Here is a 22205-nt window from a genome sequence, read left to right as displayed (position 1 = left end):
TCTCCTTCTCCTTCTCCTTCTCCTTCTCCTTCTCCTTCTCCTTCTGTTTCTCCTTCTCCTTCTGTTTCTCCTTCTCCTTCTCCTTCTCTTTCTCCTTCTCCTTCTCCTTCTCCTTCTCTTTCTCCTTCTCCTTCTCCACCTCCATCTCACTGCTACATCCTGTATCAGGCTGAGGTGGCTCCTGGTGCAGCCTTGCTTCCATAAGCTTAACCTTGGCCTGACAGTCGGTGAGCTCAGCCAAGCAGTCAAGATAGGCCCTGAGGCGAGTGCGCCGTTTCTTCACCTCCTTTGTTATGATATCATCTTTTTCTTTCAGCTGGTTTTCCAGCTGCTCCACCTTCTCCTTCAGACCCTGGATCTCCTTCTCCTTCTCCATCGCCATCTCCGTCTCCTTCTCTTTCTCTTTCTCCTTCTCCTTCTCCACCGCCATCTTTATGAAATCATCTCTGTCTTGAAGCTGGTTTTCCAGCTGCCACACCTCATCCTTAAGAGCATTAATCTTCCTGTAGGCTGTGAGGAGTTCGTCATTGAGGATCTTCGGAATATCTGGTTTCTCCATGGTTTACCACAGAGAGTAGATCTATCTTTTGAAGAAGCTGTTGGAACAGTGGATGCACTATTTTCAGAAGAAGTTTCTGTTCTTGTCTGGATCTTGAAGTCAAATGGCTTTTGTCTGCAGGTGACAGGATGAAATAGTGTGTAAGATTTAGGTGAATTTGATCTATCAAACATTCAATATAAAACAACTGACACAGATAGACACACGCAGAGAGAAGGAGAGAGAGGGAGAGAGACAGACTGCCTGGTTTAAGCGTGCGAGAGAGAGAGAGAGGGAGAGAGAGAGAGAGAGAGAGAGAGAGAGAGAGAGAGAGAGAGAGAGAGACTCCCCTCCTGCTACGTGTGTATCTGGTTGCCATGGAAACTCAACTGAATGCACCTGTTCTCTCCTCACTGGGAAGAGAGAAATCTAAACTCTGAGTGCACCACTCAAACAACTAGTATTCAGAAACTATAAGTCCTATCTGTGAAATAAAGACATCCTGAGAATTCCAAGACTTTGCCGGACACATAGATATATTTGAAATTTGTGATAGTAAAAAAATGGGACAGTGTGAGCAAGTTATGCAAGTTGATGCTCCTTCGAGAAAAGTTTTCTCTGAAATAACATTAGACCCAATAGAGAGGGATTCTTTTTTGAAATAAAACTTCCCTCATCAATCACCATGGCACCAAGCCATTGTTAAACACCAAGGTTAATCTTCCCAATGTTACAAAAATCACATTCTTTGGTAGAATAAGATGTGAAATGTGAAAATATCCTGGTGCTACAGGTGTTTTGTCCACAATGCCTCGCTCTGCCTGGCCTCGGCGACCTAATGCTACTTAGCATTACGTTAACACATATCACTCATTAAGATAAGCAGCAGAAAATATTTTCACATTTGTCATAAAAGCAACAGAAAACAGCACATTATCAACATGTAACAGCAGAAGCTTCATATTATACAGTGGTTTAATTTCAAACTTGAATAATGAGCCTGAATTGTATTGGTTAGCATGCTGGGTAAATACAGAGAGAGAGTGAGACATGACTTACCTCAGTCAAGGTCAGAGTGCAATAGCAACTGTCTTAAACTTTAACAGTATTTAAAGCAATCAACAGCCAATCAGAGGTCTCCTATCAAAATACCAACTTTGATGCTGTTCATCAAAGTTGGTATTCAGCTGACGTCTGTCCGGTCTCACTGATAACCAGCTCTCTGGACTCTGCAGCTGTCTGTCGTGGGATGCACACCTGTAGAAGCCTTCATCTTCCCGTGTCACATTCTTAAGAGTCATCTTTATGACTCGGTCTGAACCGGACGAACTGAGTCAATCAATGCTCCGTTTTTAAAGAAGCTGGTTTGTTTGTGTTTGCCGCTCTGATACCGACAACACAAGGTGACATCTTCACCTGTAAACACAGGGGAGGCTTGGGTCTTCAGAATGATGTCGCCATCTGTGGGAGAAAAATAGAAGGCAAGATTGAACTCCTACTTCTTTTATGTTACCTTTGTATACAGTCCTATTTAATCATCAGTGCTACACAGAAGTCGGTGGTTTCTTCCTGGGTTTGTCCTGAAACTTCTCTGTTACACAAGACTCACAGCTTACTGTAATGTTGACTGCTTTGCTGCGGCCCCTGGCACCCTCACACCAGTACACTCGACTGGTTCCACTGGCAGCAGTGAACACAAATGCTTCAGAATTGTAAGGGCTCATGCTGCTCCTGGCGGTGAATAGTGAACGATGAGGTTTGAGGTCCCTGCTTTTAGGTCAGGAGAGAAATGAACCAGCTTCCACCCTGAGGAGTTAGTCTGAGATGTGAGGCACTGCAGAGTGAAACACTCCCCACTGAACATCTGTCTGGTGTCAGGAGTCAGAGAGAGCGAGGGAGGGGGCAACTCTAGGACAGAGGTTGATAGAGAGAAAAAGAAAAGGGGAGAGAAGATGAGAGAAGCAACAGAAACAGTCTGAGATTGAGGCTTTTCAGACGTATCCTGGTTTGACGATTGGTCAATCTGTAATGGACATAACTGAAATAGCCACATATCTTGCCAAAATGTCAGAAACAACACAAAAACAGTGATGTGTTTGGCATAGTCACAAAGTTTGGACAACCAATCAGGGATGAGTAAAGGCAATCCATCGATGTGTCTGCCATTGTTACCTCTGCCGAGGTCAGAGGTCATGTTTTCACCCCTGTCTGTTTGTTTGTAAGGAAAATAACACAAGAACAACCCAACAGATTTGCAGGGAACTTGGTGGAACCATTTGGTTTGAGTCATAGAAGAAGCCATTATATTTGGATCTTCCTGTAACATTTTGAGATTCTACGTTTTTCAACACTTTCACCATTTTCCAAGGGAGCGATCTTGAAGAAAAAAGATCTGGCACATTTATGGAACTTATATCTAAGAGTGAGTGTAGCAGCTTGATTGAAATTAAGGGGACTGATGGGCCTTGGCGGAGGTGCGCTCCACCGAATGCCCTTCTAGTTTTAACTGTAAATCTCCGCTGTCTGTGAAACTTGTGCTCTCACTTAATGTGATTTGCCTTCAGCTGTACTCTAATCTCCATACTTGCTCGACTGTAGTCTCTAAAATCACCTGTGCCTACACTTCACTAACAATCTATGAACTGTATGAAACATGGATATCCGCAGCCCCAATTGGCACATTCACATTCAGCATCCTTAGGGGCTGAGCCCCCCCTTTCTTTCAATCCTAGAAACGCCCCTGCTTATAGGATCTGCTGCCACGAGAGGCGGAAATCTGTTAACACTGATCACAGACCTACATTAAAATCAGAAAATACAAAATACCTCTTGACTTTCTTTGTCCCTACAAATTCATATTTATACATATAGGTCTACGTTTCTTTGCCCACGTTACCATACGTGTTTGAACATTAGTTTATAAATGTTATTTAAATAATAGTCCTATCAACAGTAGTGTGGCAACTGCAGCAGGTTATGGTATAAGGCCTAACAGTAATGCGAGTAGTTTGGGTGCAGTAGTAGTAGCAGTAATAGTAGTAGTATTAGTAGTAGTGATTGTGGTAATAGTAGTAGTAGTAGTAGTAGTAGTAGTGGTAATATAAATATCAATAGTAGTAGTGGTGGTTAGTAATTAGTAATAATAATGAAGTGGTGATGGTTGTGGGAGTTGTTATTCAAACAGAGCTCAGGAAACCATCCACCACTCTAACAGCATCATGTAAAATGATTCCAATTGTATATTAGGATATCATGTGTTATTTAAAAAACACATGATATCCTAATATGGACAACAAACACAAATTTGTACAGTTGTCCATATTAGGAGTTTGCATTGACTTCCATTGAGGGAGAGCAGAAGCCTTAACCCCTACATTCATTATGCTAACGTATACAGGAGACGTTTAATAAAGTTATTTAGTATTGATTATATAGGTAAAAACTTGGATTAAGTTTAGACAACAGTGTGACATGTGATTTGGAGTTCGCTGACGTCAGAGCGGGGGGGCGGCTCTTGTCTGTGTAGTCCACTTCCTGCTTCTCTGCCCTGGTTTCTCCTGATCAGCGACATCAGCAGCTCTTCACCCGACGAACGGCACAATGTCACATCAGACGGGCATTCAAGGTACGCGCGTGTCTCTGCCCTCACGCGACTCGGTCTGCGTGTGCGTGTGGCTTTTTCTCTTATTCAGTGCGCGAGCGTGCGAACCCCGGGCGAGCTTTAGCACCTGCAACAATCCATTGCAGCGAGAGGAGAGCTAGCCCGAAGTTAGCTAGCCACTCCTAGCTAGCCGAGAGCCGCCGTGATGTGTCTGTCTGGTCACTTCTCTGGACTGGGAGACATTATCTCTGAGTCAGTAGTCACACGCAGGAATCACAGCCATTGTTTCCTCTCTGTGCTGTGAGGGGTTGTATTCTCCACACGAAGCTCGAACAGTGGAAGGTTAGTTTAGCCTCTGAATGGAAGGGCGACGCCTTTATTTAAACAAACTGCGGCCGGTGTTCACTTTGACGTGAGGGTAGCCCTGTCCCCCGTGTTGTTGTACAGATGGCTTTCTGCATGATGGGACACAATGTCACAGAACCGACAGGAGCCCCACAGACACATGCACTGTTATTACACACACATTATGCCGTTTGATTCAGAGGTCGAACCAAGTGAAAGTTAACTCAGACAATAATTAAAATGCAGGAGGATGCAGTGATTGTAAATATGCGTATTAACCCTGTGCTACATGTGTTTTTACCAGTAATTAACCCGTCATATGAGTTTGAATATTATATCATGTGTTGAGACTTGTGTCCAGATTACTCACTTTACTCTCATAGAAGTCTTTAGATCACTGAAAGAGTGTAAATAAATATTTATCCTGAGTTACCTTACATTGTGCGAAAATGTTGGTGTCTAATATTTGACCTTCCTGTTTGTGTGCTAGGAAACATTTATCTAAAAAAGAAACATGAATCACATGCAAGGCAAGGCTAGTTTATTGTTTGTATGACACATTTCAACAGCAAGGCAATTCAAAGATCCTCGCATAAGATAAAAAAGACATCAGTTCAAAATGTGAATGCAATATGATAATACAAAATAAATTTAGATATTAATTAAAATAGTTAATAGAGAATCTTAGAAACATGAGTATTTAAAAAAACATTTAAATGCTGGGTTGAATGTTAGTTGGAGACAGGTTTTGTTAGGCCTGGGCTTGGGGTCAAAGGTTGTCAGCCCGCCTTCAGGCACATCTGGATTAGTTAAGTGTTCCTGAGTGAATCATTGAAAACCAATAATTGTAGGTTTGTGTATTCTCGTTATCACAAATAGGAATTTAGAGTATTTGTTGTCATTGTCTAGATGTAGGAACAGTCTGCAAAACACAAGAGATACATGATTATGGACAATATGTCATTAAAAATGATATGTGAGGATAACTGTATGTTCTTTTTGTAATGTCTAACATCTGGTGGTTTCCACAGGTTTTTATGATTCATGAAGCTTTCAGATGGAAATGTATAATCCAGGGCTTAAAATGGTAAAATTGTCAATCGTCCAATTCAAAAAGGAGACTGATTTCCTCCTGTGTGTTTTTTTCCCAGCGGGTAATGATGTGAAAGATATCTTTGCCAGTGCCAAGACTGGAGACCAATACCGGGCCTTAAAGATCGTCATTGAGGATGGTAAGCAGTGTCCCCGAGTCCTGCAGGTTGTTTACAGCTTCCTCTGCCAAGAAAACTCTCAACACATACTTCTTCCAAACTGCCGCTTTATTTTGAATTTTTACACGACCAACAAATACACGCTGTACTCAAATACATTATTTTTCACACATGGACTTTCAGAGCAGCTGACTTTGGGCGCCACCAGGAAAGCGTCAAAGAAATGGGACCAGGAGTATGATTCCATAGTGCTGCCGCTCCTCGAGGACGATGTGCCCTGCTATGTTGTCTACCGGCTGGACTCCACTAACAACCAGGGCTACGAGTGGATCTTCCTGGCCTGGTCACCAGACCAATCCATCGTAAGAAAACCGCTGGCTTTAATGAATAGCTGTCCACGCTACATGGTATTTTCCCTCCTCTGCTCCAAGGACCAGACGGGTGGGGTTTACCACATCAAGGCAGCAACTCTTTGTGTTCGTGTTAGGAGAAAAAACTGGATACACGCTGGCACCAGTACCAGACCTCTTAAAATCTAAATATGGGGCCAATTGTGGGGTTTCCCATATAACATGTCGCTAACCCGTAATTTCTCATCTCTAACACTTATACATGTTAGATTTAAAACACTTCACTTTTGCTATGTTAATGACTGGTGTCCACATTCCTCAGTTTTTGAGTCCCTTAAACAGAGACTTTTGGAAACAATGACATAGACAGACACTACTCGACAATCATGACTTTACAAACAGAGGAAAATTTCACATGGAAATTAAATGTGAAGTGTTCAACCTTGTCATTTGTCTAAGAAAATAAATCCCTGGTTCTTCTTTTAGCCGCTATTTTCTGGAACAATGCAACCCGTTGCACCGTGAACTATTTGCTTCCCGTTTTGCACGAGCACATGCATGACTAGTGTGTGTAAATGTCCATGTGATATACTGTACGTGCGTGGAAATGAAGGTAGATTATTTCTGATGCAAAACTAAAATGCTGGACAGTAGATGAAGCCTCTATATTCCCACTCATAGTGCTTTTAAGTGACACAGCATGTGGTTCCCTGTTATTCAAATGTGTGTTTTGCATCCCTTGTGTTCTTGCCTCGTACAATGGCTCATCAGTCAATCGTCATTTGGTTTCAGTGAAACTTGATGAACCACATGTGGTGGAGAGTCACAGCCATTCAAAACAGCCATGACAAATGGAAACCTAAATAAATACCATGCTGGATATTGGAGCACTCAAACTTTCTTAAAGACATAGCTGAGCTCCACATTCCTGCCCTGCAGCTCAAAGCACAGTGATTCATGTTGAGGCTTGTCTGGAAGTTGCAAAATTATTACACAACCACAGAACGCTGCTGCTTAGGCTGAATTGATTTTGTGTGTTCCTCCGCATTATTCAGGCGAGCAGACAGAGGCAGGAAGTGATTTATTAACTCCGTTGCGTAGATAATGTAAATTTGTTTACAGCACCGCGACACCGTAGACATCTTTGTTTGTGACACTGCTTTCACACTAGGAGATCTTTGTTTTCTTTTTCTTTTTCATTTTTGTGTCTGTCGCCCCAGAAAAATGCAGTTTTCCAAACAATCAAGAATTTGACTTTTGTATCACCAGGGAGATTTTTTTTTTTTTAACCCATTTGCTTAACACAACGTCAACAACAACATATCTATTAACACGAAAACCCGGGTCACCTTTAATCACCTTGCAACATAAGCAACATGATGCACAATTTCAGTTACATTCGGGCTTATAAAGTAACATGATTACTACCTTTTACATCCTGTATCGGTTTAGAAACAACTAAGCAAAATTAAAGTTGAAATAACAATAATTTTCTCTATTTTCTTCAAGGTGCGACATAAAATGTTATACGCTGCTACGAGAGCCACACTGAAGAAGGAGTTTGGAGGCGGCCACATCAAGGATGAGATTTTTGGAACCATGAAGGTTGGTCAGAGTTCCTTACTGCACTCGAGCTTCACTCAGAAGCATCGGAGGTTTTATTTTAACAACTTGACCTTCAGTTAATGGGAAGTGTTTATTGCTGTGTCACTTGTGATTGACATCCTTGACAACAAAAAATAGCCTTTAGAAACATTGCAAGAGTCCGATCCAACCTCTCTCTAGAGGATGCTATGAAACTGACCCATGCTGACCCCTACTCTCAGGCCTAGATTATGGTAATGCCTTCTATACTGGTTTACCCCCCCCCAAAAAAACATGACTCATTGGTGCTACTTCACCAGGAAAAGAGGATATATCACACCAGTATGAGCTGGTGGCCAGTAACGCTGAGGATAGATTCTCTTTTTATTAAATTCTCTTACTTGTTTTTAAAGCCCCAAACAACCTGGCACGATCTTTTTTTTCAGACTGTCCAGTAGATTATGTTCCTTTCTGCTTACTGAGGTCGCCTAGTGCTGCCTTGCTGAACGTGCCACACAAAAACTGCAATAAATTACGGTGATACTGCTTCTGAAATTAATGATTAAGAACAAACTCCCACTACATATTAGAAATGCATCCTCTGTCAACATATTTAACATATTGCTTTATCCCTTGTTTTTAAGATGGTGTTGTATGTAATAAAGCTGGAACTGCTATTTATACTCTGCAAAGTTCTATAGAAAGTGAATTATTGTGCAATTTCTTTGGTCCCCAGGATGAAATGAATCTCAGTGGATACAGGAAATATCTGATCTCACAGGCAGCGCCCTTGCCTCTCACGGCAGCAGAGGAGGAACTGAGACGGATTAAACTTAACGAGGTAAATTTACACATAGACATGCAAAACACACATACTCGTCTCATTTGTTGCTCATCTGCATTTGGGGAATGGTGTACTTCACATTGCCTGTGGATACAGATACTAATACCTGTTATACAGCTCTGAAGTGGGTGTATTTTTAGCTTGTTCTTACTTTCAGTTCTGAAAAGGGATGTCACTACGTCATCCTTTCACAATGACTCCTCAGTTTACTTCAGCTCATAGCAGTATTCCTCCTGATCACAGCTCCTGTGTGTGAGCATTAGATCCCCACCAGAAACAATGTTGAGTATCAAATGAAGCTGGCTCAGCAATAGTATGCATCCTCCCAAACAAGCTGAAGGTCAGCAGCAGTGCAAGTGTACATATGCTTGTCTGGCAGTATCAACTCTGTGCAAAGATGCTGATGCGTTAGAACAGCAGGATGTTGGCCTGGATGAATGTATTATGCTGGAACAGCTTGCTCTACTAACGCCATAAAATGTCTTGCTTACAGTAGTTACAACATTTTTCAACTTGAGCAACAAAGTGGTTAAATACTTAATTTTTTTGAACAGCTCTCAGTTTGAGAGCAGGACTTATTGATTTGACTTTCGGTTTTTGTAATGCTCTCACTCGAAACCCTTCATTCGCACCAAACACTCTCTTCTTGTGCTTATATTTCCTGCTCTCACGTTTCTCCTCTGCTGTTGCTTTTTTTCTGCTGCTCTTGTAATTTTTTTTCCTGCAAATTTTCTGCCCTCATTATGGGTGTGTTAGCTTTTACATTTTTGAGAGTCTTCTACGGGCAGTAACTTCAGCTGTGTTCACTCAATGGTTTACACCGACTTCCCGTCAGTGTGCTTGAAGAAAAATGAGGATACCTGACTATTTTAAGATTTTTACGTTATGAAAAAACTGTTGCTAGTAACTTTTAAAATTGAATATACACTACCCTGTTTCTTTTTCCCCCCTCTATTTTATGCGAACAGAACCAACAGCAAAAGTTATCAAAACGGGAGTGGGACAATTCCATTTCTCAACACTAGACCTGGCATTGTATTAGTTTGAGAATTTTGACAGACAAAAGAGAATCAGAGCAGAAGAAACATTTTTGAGAGCAGACGTTTCGCATGTGCACAGAAGCAGCGTGAGGGCAAGGGATGAGGATGAGTCACAGGAAATCAAAGCAGAATCCTATTTGAGTGTGAGCACATGATTTTGAGCGAGAACATCACAAAATCTGTACGTGAAATCAAGTCCTGCTCTGAACCCAAAAGACCATACTCTAATACTTCAAGAGTAGCTCTATGAGCGTCAGTGTCAAATATTTCCATGTTGGGAGAGAGATATATGCAAAGGCGATGGCTCTGTAGCTTGGAGTCCCCTCCATTGATTCTGCACGGCACACAGGTGATCTGTATCATTGTGCTTTGCCTTTGTCTGTAGCAGGGATAACCACAGTAATGTGATATCCACTGTATGCTGCTAATGACACTGGCAGTATTTACACTGCGGGGCTGCGTCAGATAGACTCCACCAGATAAAGAGCTAAAGCAGCAGGTGAAATTTCACTTCTCCCACTTCACTGCTTTGTTGCTATAAATTAACTCCTTTTCATATCTTAACCTGTTGTAATTGCTGCTCTCCCCATCTACCACATTAACAAGAACTGTCTATCTGACCATATATGGAAGTGCTTTGAGGAGTGCAGGCCCTGCCGGCCCTGTGGTCAATTTAAAGCAGCAGAGCAAATAGGAAGTGAGGTTTGCGCTCGTCCAACTTGTCCAGCTGTTATAGGAAGATAATATACCATTAATCTGTACCGCCTGCATGAAAAAAGAGGCTTTGAAATATTAAGCATTGCCGTGCCTCGGAGACTTCCTGCCTTTTCTACTAAGCAGATGGATAAAAGACCCACAATCCTTTTTGGTATGCGAGGTAGCTGCATCAGAGGCTCAATCATGTTTCAACGGCATTTCATTTTGTGGGAACAGGGCTCTAAAAATAGATGCAATCCATCAGTGTAATCCCCCCCCAGCATTTCCAGTTTTCTGTGATTTCCATGGCGGTGCCTTGTCACTTCAGATACAAGCACCTCATCTGTAATCACCATGCTCCAGCATTCACACTGCTTGTTGCACCTGTAAAACCTTTTTACTTTATGATCCAGGGAATAAAGAATGTTTATTGTATTTCACAAGTGTTGGAAACCAAAATTATCAGTGGATACTTGTTAATGCTTTGATGGAACATCTGTTTGATCCTTTCGTAGTCGTGTTTCCATCACTGCCGATCAGAGCCGGCACCGACTAAAACCTGCGTCTACTGCAGAGTAATTTGACCCGGGAGTGAATCTTTGTCTGTCACTGCAGACAAAGCCAGATGTTAGCAGGCATTAGTGGGTTTTTTGACCCGTGGAAAAGATTTGTTCTACCCATAGCTAAGAATAGTCAGAATGGCGACTCAAGCTGTTTTCAGAATTAAACTCGTTCACATATGACGAAGCAGGAGATAGTCTAAGTCAGGGGTGTTGCATCACCCTAAGCTCTCGATTCTGTGTGTCCTACGTGTATGACACCTCGGCCTCATACACGGTTTGTTCTTCTCTCTAGTTTTGTGTTCATTACATATTACAAACGTTACCAATGCAGCCACACGGTGAATTCTCCTGACATGGGCTCACTGGCAGGAAAAACTTAGTCCGGAGAATGTCGAGAGCCTCTGACTCGGTTCTCACCTTCAGCCCCTGCGGATAATTAATGAAGATTATCCGGAGCCTTAGTGTCAACATGATGTGCTTTCATGTGTTTGTGTGCATACAGTGTTTGTTTATATATGTTTATAAACTGTACATATATAACATCCCCAGTGTTTTGAACATAATAACCTGAGAACTGTATACCAGCTTTTCTCTAGTGAGCATGTTACTGCAGAAATATGTACATTAATAAAGAAATCACTTTTTAATCTGTTAAGACAAATTAATTATTTGCTAAGTCATACTCATGTGCGTCTGGTATGTATGACTGTGTGTGTCTGTGGTGTGTTCAGGTGCAGACAGACATCAGCGTGGACACCAAGCAGCAGACTCTGCAGGGTGTGGCTTTCCCTGTTCACAAAGACGCCATCGCAGCACTGGAACGTTTTAGAGACAAGACAATCAACTACGTGCAGCTGGTGAGTTCCTCTGAGAAGATCATGAGTGACGTTGCCGGGTCAGAAGTTTTAAATAGTAAATGTGCTGTCAACTTTTTTTATCGTGTGTCGTTTGGAGATATGGAGATGTGTTAGATCAGGAGTTGTTTACTGGCTGACACAATGACTCGTTTTCCCCCCAAAAGCCTTTGTGTCCATTCTTCTCATTGAAATTCAAGGGCTGCATGTCACAGGATCTGATCAGCGTACAAGTACAAAGACATAATTGTGTTCCACTTGCGGCCTTGTCTCCGTTCCCTTTTGTTTTCCAGCATAAAAGCTTTTCAAGAAAGCAGTTTGCTTTGTTCCCTTTATCCACTGAACGCCTACTGCTGACAGCCGAGCAGCACACCAGCAACGACTGAGTCAATGTTTTATTCAGACACACCTGAGATTTAGAGGACTTGTGATTCATCGCCCACACCCGGATTTCCCAAATTGTTGTTCTATTGAAAGCAGAGACTTTGTGATCACCATCGCTCACCAGCCACCTTTTACAGAGACTTTTTTATTCCCTTTGCCAACAGCAAGTGGACGCTGAGCAGGAGCTGATTCGGTTGTCCAGCACTGATCCGACAGAGTTGAAAGACCTGCCAATGAGAATCCCTAAAGAGTCTGCACGTTACCACTTCTTCCTCTACAAACATTCCCATGAAGGCGACTACTTAGAGTCCACAGGTGAATAGATTCTCACGGCTCATTAAGAACAGCCGAAACACACCCCGGTTGTTTCTGCGTCGGTTCCTCACATTGTCCTTCTTTCTTTCGCAGTCTTCATTTATTCTATGCCCGGGTACAAGTGCAGCATCAGAGAGAGGATGCTGTATTCCAGCTGCAAAAATCCTTTGGTTGACATGGTGGAAAATAAGATGCAGATTGAGATTGAGAAAAAGGTAAGAAACATTTCATCAGGCAGAATTTATCACAAGGATGTAGATATCATGTGATTAACAATATAATTACCCGGATAATCTGTTAATAGTCATTATTCAAGCAGAAATAGTCAAAGTAGTTCCAGTTTCTCAAAATATGAGAATATCTGACTGTCAACATTTATGTAATGTTTATTTATGTACAAAAGTACGTGGCATCCCTTTTTTTCATATGAGCCGTTCTCATTTCAATCCAATGAGATCATTACAGACAAGAGAAAAAAACTAAAGGAAACTATTACAACTTTTTAAGCCGCTAGTGAAAAGTCATCAACATCTATAAGGATGATAGTTAATGAATATATTCAGGAGTTAATGTAAGTAGTATGAGCCTTTTAGTTTGAAATGGTATTTGTTATAGGTGTTTTCATCAAAAACCCATAATTGTCAAGAAGTAGATATATTCCTTCATTGGTTTGAGTTGAGGTGGGTTTTGCAGTCGGGTTCTTCAGCTCATAGCTTCTGTCTGTTTTCCAGTTGGAGATTGATAACGGTGACGAGTTGACCAGTGACTTCCTGTACGAGGAGGTGCATCCCAAGCAGCATGCACACAAGCAGGCCTTCGCCAAGCCCAAAGGCCCGGCGGGGAAGAAGGGCTTCCGTCGCATCACCCGACCACCCGGAGACGGAAAGGAGGACGATTAAAACCGACCTCAGCACCCGACCACCACTCTTCACCCTGAGCACGTTCCACAGTGGAACATTCCTGTGATGGGGGGAAATCATATTTGACACGCTTGTTTAAAAAGGATAAGACGACAACCTCAAATTTCCCAACTATGCACGCCAAGGACAACTGAGCAATGTCACACTTAAGTAATTTCCATTTGCAGCTTTCCAAATGGAAGCATATTCATGTATGTTAGCACACTCACAAAATAGAATTCATTCAAAGAGGCCCACACAAACGAAACTTGAGGTTTTTACATTGTTGCCAGGTCTGAGACTTGAAAAACGTTAATGTGACTGTGAACTTGCGCCAATATGATGAATTTCCCCCATTTTGAGTTCACACGCTCAAATTCCTAACTATCATTCCTTTAGTCTGTGTCAGTTACGTTTCCATGTTTGTTGTGTTTCTAAATTTGTCTCCAACTGTTTGCACAATGAGGTGCTCCAAAGCAGAAGAAGATTAAGAATGATCCCACTCGTGTCTGTTGATTCATTTTAACAGTGCATTTTATATTGGAGCAATTTTTCCTTCTTTTTGATATAACTGTGGTTTACATGAAAAAAAAAATCATCTGCTGAGAAACTTATTTTTCTATGCAAGTGCTGTAAATGTACATATTGTAGCTGTGTGATGCTCTATGATTAAGAAACAGTCTGTTCTGGTGAATGTCGGTGTCGGTGAGGAGAACAGTGGAAAGAACAGGGGCTTCCAGAAATATTAACATCAATACATCTCATATTTCACAAAGAGGAAGCTACACACACTTTGCTGGTTCCCGTTAATGAGGGAGCGCAAAGCAAAAAGAAAGGGATTTCTTTGATTAATTACCTTGATCAACACGTTGCCACATCCACTGGTCTGCTGATTAATATTAGGCAAACTACTAAGCTCACCTCATGTTTAAAGGGAAAATCCCTTTACATTCATCGTGTCATATTAGAAAAAATAAATCATGTTTGGTCTTATTTGTTTTCTTACAAACCTTTCTTTTAAAAGAAGAAGAATAAAAAATATTTAAATCACAGATTTGTTGGTTTCCTTCATTTTATTCTTTTTCACAGCTAATACAGGGACAATGGCAGGAAAAACAGAATTAGCAATTTATTGAGCCATCAAACCTGATGACATCTCAGGCTCAACTTGTACATTGCAGTGAAATACTTCTGTAGCAGTCGCACTTGCACAACTGTTTTAACTGAGCCTCTTACCTGAACAATTTTATATTATTTATAAAAAGGTAAAAACAAAATTATATTACTTAAGAAATATATATTGATGCAAATTTATTTTTCGTCAGTAACAAGTATAAAAAAAACATCTTGTATTTTCAGTGATGCTATGCCTGACGATCCAGTGAAATGCTTTTGACGACCCCCCTTAGCTCCGACAGGACCTGTTAACACACAAATTCAGAACATATTAAAATACACAAACATTTGAATTTTGTCATTTATAGAGAACAGATCCTCACATCAGCTACAGAACAAAACTCTCATCCAGATATGGCAAATCCCATATAATATGAATGTACCTCACATTCAACTCAACAAATGAATAGTTAAAGGTTCGGCTGTATGGATGGTAAAAACATTCTGTTGCACAGATCATTTCATTGGTCCAAGCTGAATGTGAGCAGCTACTGGATGTTCAGACATAAATGATCCTCACAGCACAACTGTGGTGTTTTCCCTTCTGCACCAGCATGTGATCAAAAGTTGAACTTCTCTAAAACTTTTAGGAGCTGATCATCAAATAGGCACCATGACTAAATTATCTACTCTTCAGATTGTGTGTTGTTTAGTGCCAAGTATTTAGTAAAGCACTGTGTAAGCTTGTTTTGTTAAATGCTTCACTAATAAAGTTTTATCATCATTATTTTATGACTTCACTTGTGTGGACAAACAAGGGCATAACCATAAATTCCTTTATGCAAAGTGTGTGATGTTATGTCCTTTGCCAAGGAGCTTATGTTTTCACCTGTGTCTGGTGGTTTATATGTTTTGCAGAATTACCCAAAAACCACGAAAGCGATTTCCAACTATGTTTTCTGACAAATTAATAATTTTTTTAATCAGTATTGGCATCGGTAAACCACATCCATGTTGGTTACACTCAGATAACAGCACATCCTCATATCAGTCAGCGGGTTTCTTCTCTGTACCTGGTTGATGTGAGGTCGTCTGTTTTTCCTCTCATGGAGGCAGTTACAGGCCAAAGAGTAGATGCTCTCCACCTGACTCAGCTCCCAGTCTGTCATCTTTTTGTCTATAATGTCGTCCAGAGTCAGGTCCTCGTCCTCGTCCTCTATATCATACCTCACCTCCATCTGAGGGGAAATCAGATGAGGGAAAACTTTAAAAGACACGATCTGAGGAAAATATTGACCAGTTTTCAAGTTCAACCAAATAAATTGGAAAATCAGTCTCAGTCAAATTGAATGACTAGTAACTAATAACGCTGCGGCACTAATTAAATGTTTAGTCTCAAATAGGACGTAATCTCAAACTGTTGCCGAGCAGTGAAAGCCTCTTTTGTGCCGCTCACCAGGAACTGGGGCTCCCGGTTCTCACAGGCTGGCGGGATTCCAGACAATATTTCCAGCAGCACCTGTAGATAGAGACACGGGGTTAATCACACGGCTCCGGGCAACAGGAAATCTTTATTGCCCCTCAATGTGCCAAGTTCCTCCACAGACACTGCACTGTTTGCACAGCTGTCCTAACAAGGCGTATAGGCTGTCGCTGTATATGGAAGGTCAGGCACGTTCATACAACGCTGATCCTGTAAGTCTTTCAACCAATGTCATAGACTGAATAATACAGAGCAAAGACAAGGGGAAAATGTATGTGAACCATTTGGAATCACCTGGATTTCTGGATTATTGCTTCATAAAAGTTGATCTGATTTTCATTTAATGCACAGGTGCAGACAAATGCAAGATGTATATACGATAATAGCACACACTTCTTTCCTCGACTAAGATATTAGGCCAAATAACCTGAATCCAACTGCTGCCATCTTGCACATTTGCACAGTAGTGATCCACTCGCTCCACCCATCTTTACTCACTCTCAGCTGTCAATCATTTGTAAATCATCAAATCTAATCCAAACCTACTTGAACATTGTTAAGTGGGACAAGAACTTCCTAAATGATATAAACCATCTTTGTGAAAAATGATATCTCATGTGTTTTAACATTTTATGTTCCATCCACTAACATATATAAATGCAGATAGTTCACTTACTTTTCTTTGTCACTGTATGTTTCACATTTGTAGCTTTTAATACACTTCTAACACTTTTAATATAATACAGCTGTTTCCCTAAAAAGATTTTTAGTCTGAATAATGACAGATGATACAGAAAATAGAGACTGTTCACAAATGGTAGGAAATGTATACTCTCATGTTTGTGTCCTGCTTTATGTGTGTGTCAGTATTCTGGCAGAACGTTGCACCTAAACTGCTGAGCTCTGTTCTATATTTTACAACACACTTGCAGTTTCTCCTTTCCTGACACTGTATCCCCTTCTTTGCGTGTGTGTGTGCGCTGTGCATTTGTCTGGCTGTATGTCTCGCGGTGTGTGAGTGTGTGTGTGTGTGTGTCTGCAGGAAGCTCACCACTCCAAAGCTGAAGACATCAGATTTGGGTGTGATCTCTCCTCTAAGGGTCTCCGGCGCCATGTATGCACGGGTTCCCACAATCCTCTCTGTCATCATGGTCGTCGACGTCCGTTTGGCCGATTCTCTCGTCAGCCCAAAGTCGGAGATCTTCGCCACAAGATTATCATCTAACAGAATATTTGCACTAACAAGAGAGAATAACAAAATAACCACTTTTTGACCAGATGAACACATCGAACTCTGATTGTTTCAATCTGTACAAATAATTTAAGTTTTCTTTATCCTGAACTAGGCTAACTAGCTGTAGCTTCCACTTCTTTTTCTCATTTAACTATTGAATGAGAGCATTTTCTAAATTGTCAATCATCATTTAAAGGCCACTAATAATAACTGTTGTACCTTTTGACATCTCTGTGCACATGATGGTTGCTGTGCAGATACTCCAGGCCTCTTGCCGTCCCCTCTCCTATCACGCATCTCTGTTGCCAGGTCAGTGGAGGACTATCATTCTACAAGGACAGAAAGCATATCACTGGATGATCTGTGTGAAAGTACAAACTGCTAGAGGGAAGAGTCTGTATTGAAGACGGTGTTTACCAGGCACGCTAGTCGGTCAAGCAAAGATCCATTGGCCATGAAGTCGTACACCACACACGGGTGCTGTCCGTCACAGCAAAACCCAACCATGTCCACCAAGTTCTCATGCTTCAACCTGTGGAAGAAGCAGTGTCAACAAGTCACGGCTGCATTTATTCACAGAGATGTGTCTCACGTGGACTGTACATAAAGAAGGACGTCACATCTCCTCTTCCTCCCATTGGACAAAAGTCAGGCCAAATTATCGAATAGCGGAGTACTGCCACCTTACGCTGGTGACATCAGGTGGTTGTGGTGCGGTATCAAGGTCCCGCCCCCAAAAGCATTTGACCAATCGTGAGTCAGTCTCAGCTGTTAATCAGGACGTCTCCCCCCCCTTTTTTTTTGCATTCCCACGGTGGACACAAGTGACGTGGAAGAGCCTTGTGGTCAGTTACACGGCAATATCCCCATGAAACCAAAGACACGCGCTGGTGATACCAAACTGAGTGAAGCTGCCTTGACTAAAAGCTAAATCTCATTTTACATTTCCCAAACTCTCACTATACCTTTAATTAATGAAGATTACTGTACAGCACTTCTAGTTTGTACAAAGCCTCAAAGTGTTCCGACCTTGAACACTTTGCTCAGCTGTGGGTCAGGAGGTCAAGCCGCTCGTCCACTAATCCGACGTTCATTGGTTCAATGTCAAAGGAAGTGTCCTTTAGCAAGATACCGAGCCCTGCATTTCCCTCATGATGGACCACGAGTGTGTTAGAGAGGCGCTGTGTGAATGAGACCTCTTGTGTAAAGCACTGTGAGTGGAGACTAGAGAAGCACTACATCAATGCAGTTCATTTACTTCCCAATTATGATAGTCATTAAAATAATTGGGTGTAAGTGTCCATTAAATCTGTAACATATGAATGGGATGCCCGACTCTCCACAGGCTGCTTTTCCAAAAGTTAATAATCCGTTCCCCTTGTGTGCTACAGCCACTAAAGTGTAATGTTTATGTCACTTTGACAGATTAACAGTGACAGAGCCAGAAGATGAAACTTACACTTTCAGAGTTTGGATCTCCTGATAGAACTGAACCTGCAGCTCGTCCAGGGAAGTGTTGTCCATCTATAGGAGATAATATCGTGATTCATGATATCTACATCGTGTGATATCTGTGAGCTTAGCATGAAAATATGTCGACTCACTGGATTCAGCTTTTTCACTGCGACGGGCTTGTCGTTCAGGAGCCCTTTGTACACGGTGCCGAAGCCTCCCTCTCCGAGGCGGCTGCCGCCGTCTGACATGGGACGGTCGTCAAAGTTGCCCGTGATCTCCTTCAGCTCATTGTACAAGAAGCTGGAGAAACCTGAGGAGGGAAACACAGAGAACTGTCATGGGGAGTTTAGTGGTTAAGGCCGCATTGCTGCCATCTGCTGGACAATCAAGTAAAGAATCCCATGTCACCTTTTCAGGAACGAATAAAAAAAGCCTTGTTTATGGGAGTGGAATGTAAACGAGTACATTTACACTGCCACTGTACTAATTTACAATTATGAGACCTTTCCATTGAATCTATCTATCATAATTACATTGCTGTATGTTCATTTTACTATGTACTTTGTAGTCCTTTAAATTTAGAGGTAATTACTACTCTTTTACACTGACTTATATTTGCATGTTACTTTTAAAATGTTATGCACAAAACAAAAAAGGAGAAATATGATTCATTATGACAGATTATACTTCCCAACAATATACGGTATACGTAAGTATTTCAAATCTCACCAATAGCAACCCAACATCACATTTCTACTGAGATATTAATCCAACTGGACCAATTTTTTTAAAAATCTTTGTACCTGACGTACAATTCGCTGATAACACATCTGTCTAAATTCTGAATACAGGATTTTCACATTGTAGTATTGCTGGTTTTAATTGAGCCAATTAAATAAGTTCTTCTTCCATCACTGCCTATTGACAACCGATTATCACAATTTGTCCATGTCATGCGATTCTCTCACGTACAGATCATCATTCATGCAATAACAAAATCTGCCTCTTGACATGTGACTACATCAACACGTCCCAAGAGGCTATCTTAAAATGTGTTTAAACTGTGATGTAAACGTGCAGTCGCCTGTGTCCCGAGGTTCACTGCTCTCCTGCAGAGTCTGTGGCTGCAGAGTCTGTGGCTGCCGAGTCTGTGGCTGCAGAGTCTGTGGCTGCAGAGTCTGTGGCTGCCGAGTGGAGCCGACATGGGAATACTGAGTCTGTCTCTCCTCCAGGAATCTGGTCGGAAGCTCACTCTCTGTCTGTGCTGCTGGAGGAGACGCTTGCTGCAGCTCTTCTGAGGAGGCTTCCTCCACTGTGTGTGGTCAAAAAAACAAAACAAGGAACAAATCAAATGCATGCTCTTCAATGTATAGTCCCTCTCCAATTATGTAGATGATGATATAAAGTCTTGTTCATATTGTATGTCGTAAACTGACCTGAGAGATAGTTTTCTTGGAAGAGATACTATACCATTTTTTAAAACCTACCTCTTGTGAAATACTGAAATAATAAACATGAGTGTATTATGACTTGTATTATGACATTTACACAGACAATGTGCTTATAGTAGCACTTATTTTGTAGATTTGTATTCAAGCTTAAAACATACAAAGGATGTAATGCAGCATTTGACTTGATGGTTTTGAGAAAGTGAATAGCAAATGCTGTAAAAGTCTATTTACAGTATATGTGATATAACTGCAAGTCATGCAATCAATGAATGTGATGATGCTTTTAATCATACATACCAGGAAGTAGGACAGAAGCAGCAGCCAGTAACCTGTGACTCTTCAGAATGTCCACAAGTTCCCCCACTGTACTGTTGGTGGTTCCCCAGTCATTCAACAGCTCCTCTGTGGGACTCCTGCCCTGAGCAACCAGGCCCTGAAACCTCCTGCAGGAGGGAGGGAGGGAGGAAGGAGGGATGGAAGGAGGGAGGGCGGTAGGAACACAGGATGGAAGATGGCAGGGAGGGAGGGAAGAAGGAAGGTTGATAGTGATGGAAGGAAGGAAGGAAAAAAGAAGTGATGCAAGGAGGGAGGGATGAGTGATGAAAGAAATTAATGAAGGAACGAGGGAGCAAAAAAAAGGAAGGAAGAAATGATGGAAGAAGCAAGCATAAAGGAAGGAAGGGAAATAAAGGTATAGGAAAATATAGATGGATCAATGGATGGGAGATAGACAGTTGGACAGACAGATAGATAGATAGATGGATGGATGGATGGATGGATGGATAGATAGATAGATAGATAGATGGATGGATAGATAGATAGACATACAGACAGACAGTTGGTTGTATATACAGTATCAGGTACAGTATTAAATCATGGTTAAATCAGTATCTGGACCATGTGACTGTAACTATAACAACGTACCTGATGTGATGCTGCGAGTACCTGAAGTCCCCGCTCGGCTTCCGTATGGACACAGCCACTTCTGTCCACCTGTCCTGAGGATCCAGGAAGTCCGACAACCTGCGACGGGAACTGTAGCTGATGTTCCGGACGTAAGTAGCGGAAGTTACCGAGTTGTTCATGGTATGAGATACAGTGTCTCCTGCAGTCACACCGACATGTTGAACAACCGACACACACCTTGTGTTTCCTCTACTCCACTGACCCTGCCACTGTTTTACTGATCTCACACACACACACAACAGTAAATCTGGTATTTCCGAAATTGTGCAACTTCCCTAAACGTAACACACAGTCTCCTCCTACAGAGCGGAAGTAAAAGAGAGAGAGAGAGGAGAGGTCCAGTCCCCTTGTGAGTCTGTAATAACACTGTAAATGTGTTTGTGTGTCTATAAGAACAGTGTGTGTGTGTATGTGAGTGTATATAAGAACACTGTGTGTGTGTGTAACAACACTGTTTCTGTTTGTTGTGCTCTAAAACCCACACGCACGCACACACACAGTGGCTGTTTGTGAGTGTAACGGTGCCCTCTTGTGGACAAGAGTGAGACTTCCCCATTCATGTGCATTGCATTTTAAATGAAGTTGAAAGCTGGTGAGTTTACCTCACGTGTGCACCATCACTGACAGGTGCAGGGTGATACAGCTCGTGGCATAAATAAAATGTTCACAGGAAGCTGTGTACGTCTGCACTACGGTTTGCAGTAACTTGTAATTCTGAGGATAAGATGTGGTTGATGAATATTTAAAATCTGAATTTTAGCTTTTAATGCCATGGGTAGGAGAGCTTAACGCACTGAATTAATAAAAACATATTAAGAAAACAACTGCATCAATGTGAAAACACATACGCTGCAAAAAGTCACAACACATGCAAATATATGAACTATTCTAGTGGCAGAAACTTGGACTATGGGCAGAGAAGGTCTCTGGTTCGTCTCTGGTTCGACTCCACGGAGAGACAACAAAAGACGAACCTGGATTGATCTGTCCAAAAATCCAAGAGTCTCCCTACCCTGTCTAGTGCCCCTGAGCAAGGCACCTTACTCCCCCAACATCTGCTCCCCGAGCGCCGTACGCGGCTGCTCACTGCTCTGTGTGTCCTGCACAAGATGGGTCAAAAGCAGAGATTAAATTTCCCTACCTGCATGAGTGTGCCTTTGCATGACTGTGCATGTGTTTGGGACGAATAAATGCATCTTAATAGTGAAAACAACTGGGGAAATGTTTCCAGGGGACCCGAAAGAGTGATGAACATGGCTGTAGTTCATTTCTTTGT

The 22205-nt window shown here is 41.8% G+C and overlaps 2 protein-coding genes across 7 annotated transcripts; one reads left to right on the top strand and one right to left on the bottom strand.

Moving 5' to 3' along the window:
• The first annotated feature begins 4041 nt into the window (after positions 1-4041).
• twf1a (twinfilin actin-binding protein 1a) lies at positions 4042-14276 on the top strand. The gene is made up of 9 exons (XM_053426185.1): positions 4042-4163; positions 5636-5716; positions 5879-6057; positions 7555-7650; positions 8366-8470; positions 11504-11629; positions 12175-12325; positions 12419-12540; positions 13057-14276. Exons 1-9 carry the CDS (start codon positions 4139-4141, stop codon positions 13222-13224), a joined length of 1053 nt encoding a protein of 350 aa, XP_053282160.1. The 5' UTR covers positions 4042-4138; the 3' UTR covers positions 13225-14276.
• A 2-nt stretch (positions 14277-14278) lies between these two features.
• On the bottom strand, positions 14279-21249 carry irak4 (interleukin-1 receptor-associated kinase 4). Of its 6 annotated transcripts, none has more exons than XM_053426184.1 (12): positions 20888-21249; positions 20261-20406; positions 19701-19824; positions 19597-19670; positions 18662-18822; positions 18517-18581; positions 17475-17589; positions 17277-17386; positions 16875-17061; positions 15797-15859; positions 15414-15578; positions 14279-14645 (listed from the first exon to the last, which is right to left on the bottom strand). In XM_053426184.1, the coding sequence occupies exons 1-12, from the start codon at positions 21046-21048 to the stop codon at positions 14589-14591; spliced, it is 1428 nt and encodes a 475-aa protein (XP_053282159.1). In that variant the 5' UTR covers positions 21049-21249; the 3' UTR covers positions 14279-14588. The 6 variants fall into 6 exon arrangements, with proteins under 6 accessions (XP_053282159.1, XP_053282156.1, XP_053282155.1 ...); XM_053426181.1 differs by having other exon boundaries at positions 19591-19670; positions 20888-21248; XM_053426180.1 differs by having other exon boundaries at positions 19591-19625; positions 19656-19824; positions 20888-21247.
• Positions 21250-22205: the final 956 nt, after the last annotated feature.

Source organism: Pleuronectes platessa, chromosome 7, assembly GCF_947347685.1.
Source record: "Pleuronectes platessa chromosome 7, fPlePla1.1, whole genome shotgun sequence".
In the NCBI taxonomy this organism is placed as follows: Eukaryota; Metazoa; Chordata; class Actinopteri; order Pleuronectiformes; family Pleuronectidae; genus Pleuronectes; species Pleuronectes platessa.
The sequence above is the reverse complement of the archived record's forward strand: the minus strand, read 5'-3'. Positions and strand labels throughout refer to the sequence as shown.

What these genes read in the sequence shown, in the direction of transcription:
- irak4 (XM_053426178.1), bottom strand. Translation starts at nt 21,048, where the DNA reads ATGAACAACTCGGTAACTTCCGCTACTTACGTCCGGAACATCAGCTAC. An exon ending in CAGTGAAAAAGCTGAATCCA is followed by an intron (nt 18,582 to 18,661) that starts GTGAGTCGACAT and finishes TATCTCCTATAG; the next exon opens with ATGGACAACACTTCCCTGGA. An exon ending in GTGCACAGAGATGTCAAAAG is followed by an intron (nt 17,062 to 17,276) that starts GTACAACAGTTA and finishes CTCTCTTGTTAG; the next exon opens with TGCAAATATTCTGTTAGATG.
- twf1a (XM_053426185.1), top strand. Translation starts at nt 4,139, where the DNA reads ATGTCACATCAGACGGGCATTCAAG. An exon ending in ACATCAGACGGGCATTCAAG is followed by an intron (nt 4,164 to 5,635) that starts GTACGCGCGTGT and finishes TTTTTTTCCCAG; the next exon opens with CGGGTAATGATGTGAAAGAT. An exon ending in CGACTACTTAGAGTCCACAG is followed by an intron (nt 12,326 to 12,418) that starts GTGAATAGATTC and finishes TTTCTTTCGCAG; the next exon opens with TCTTCATTTATTCTATGCCC.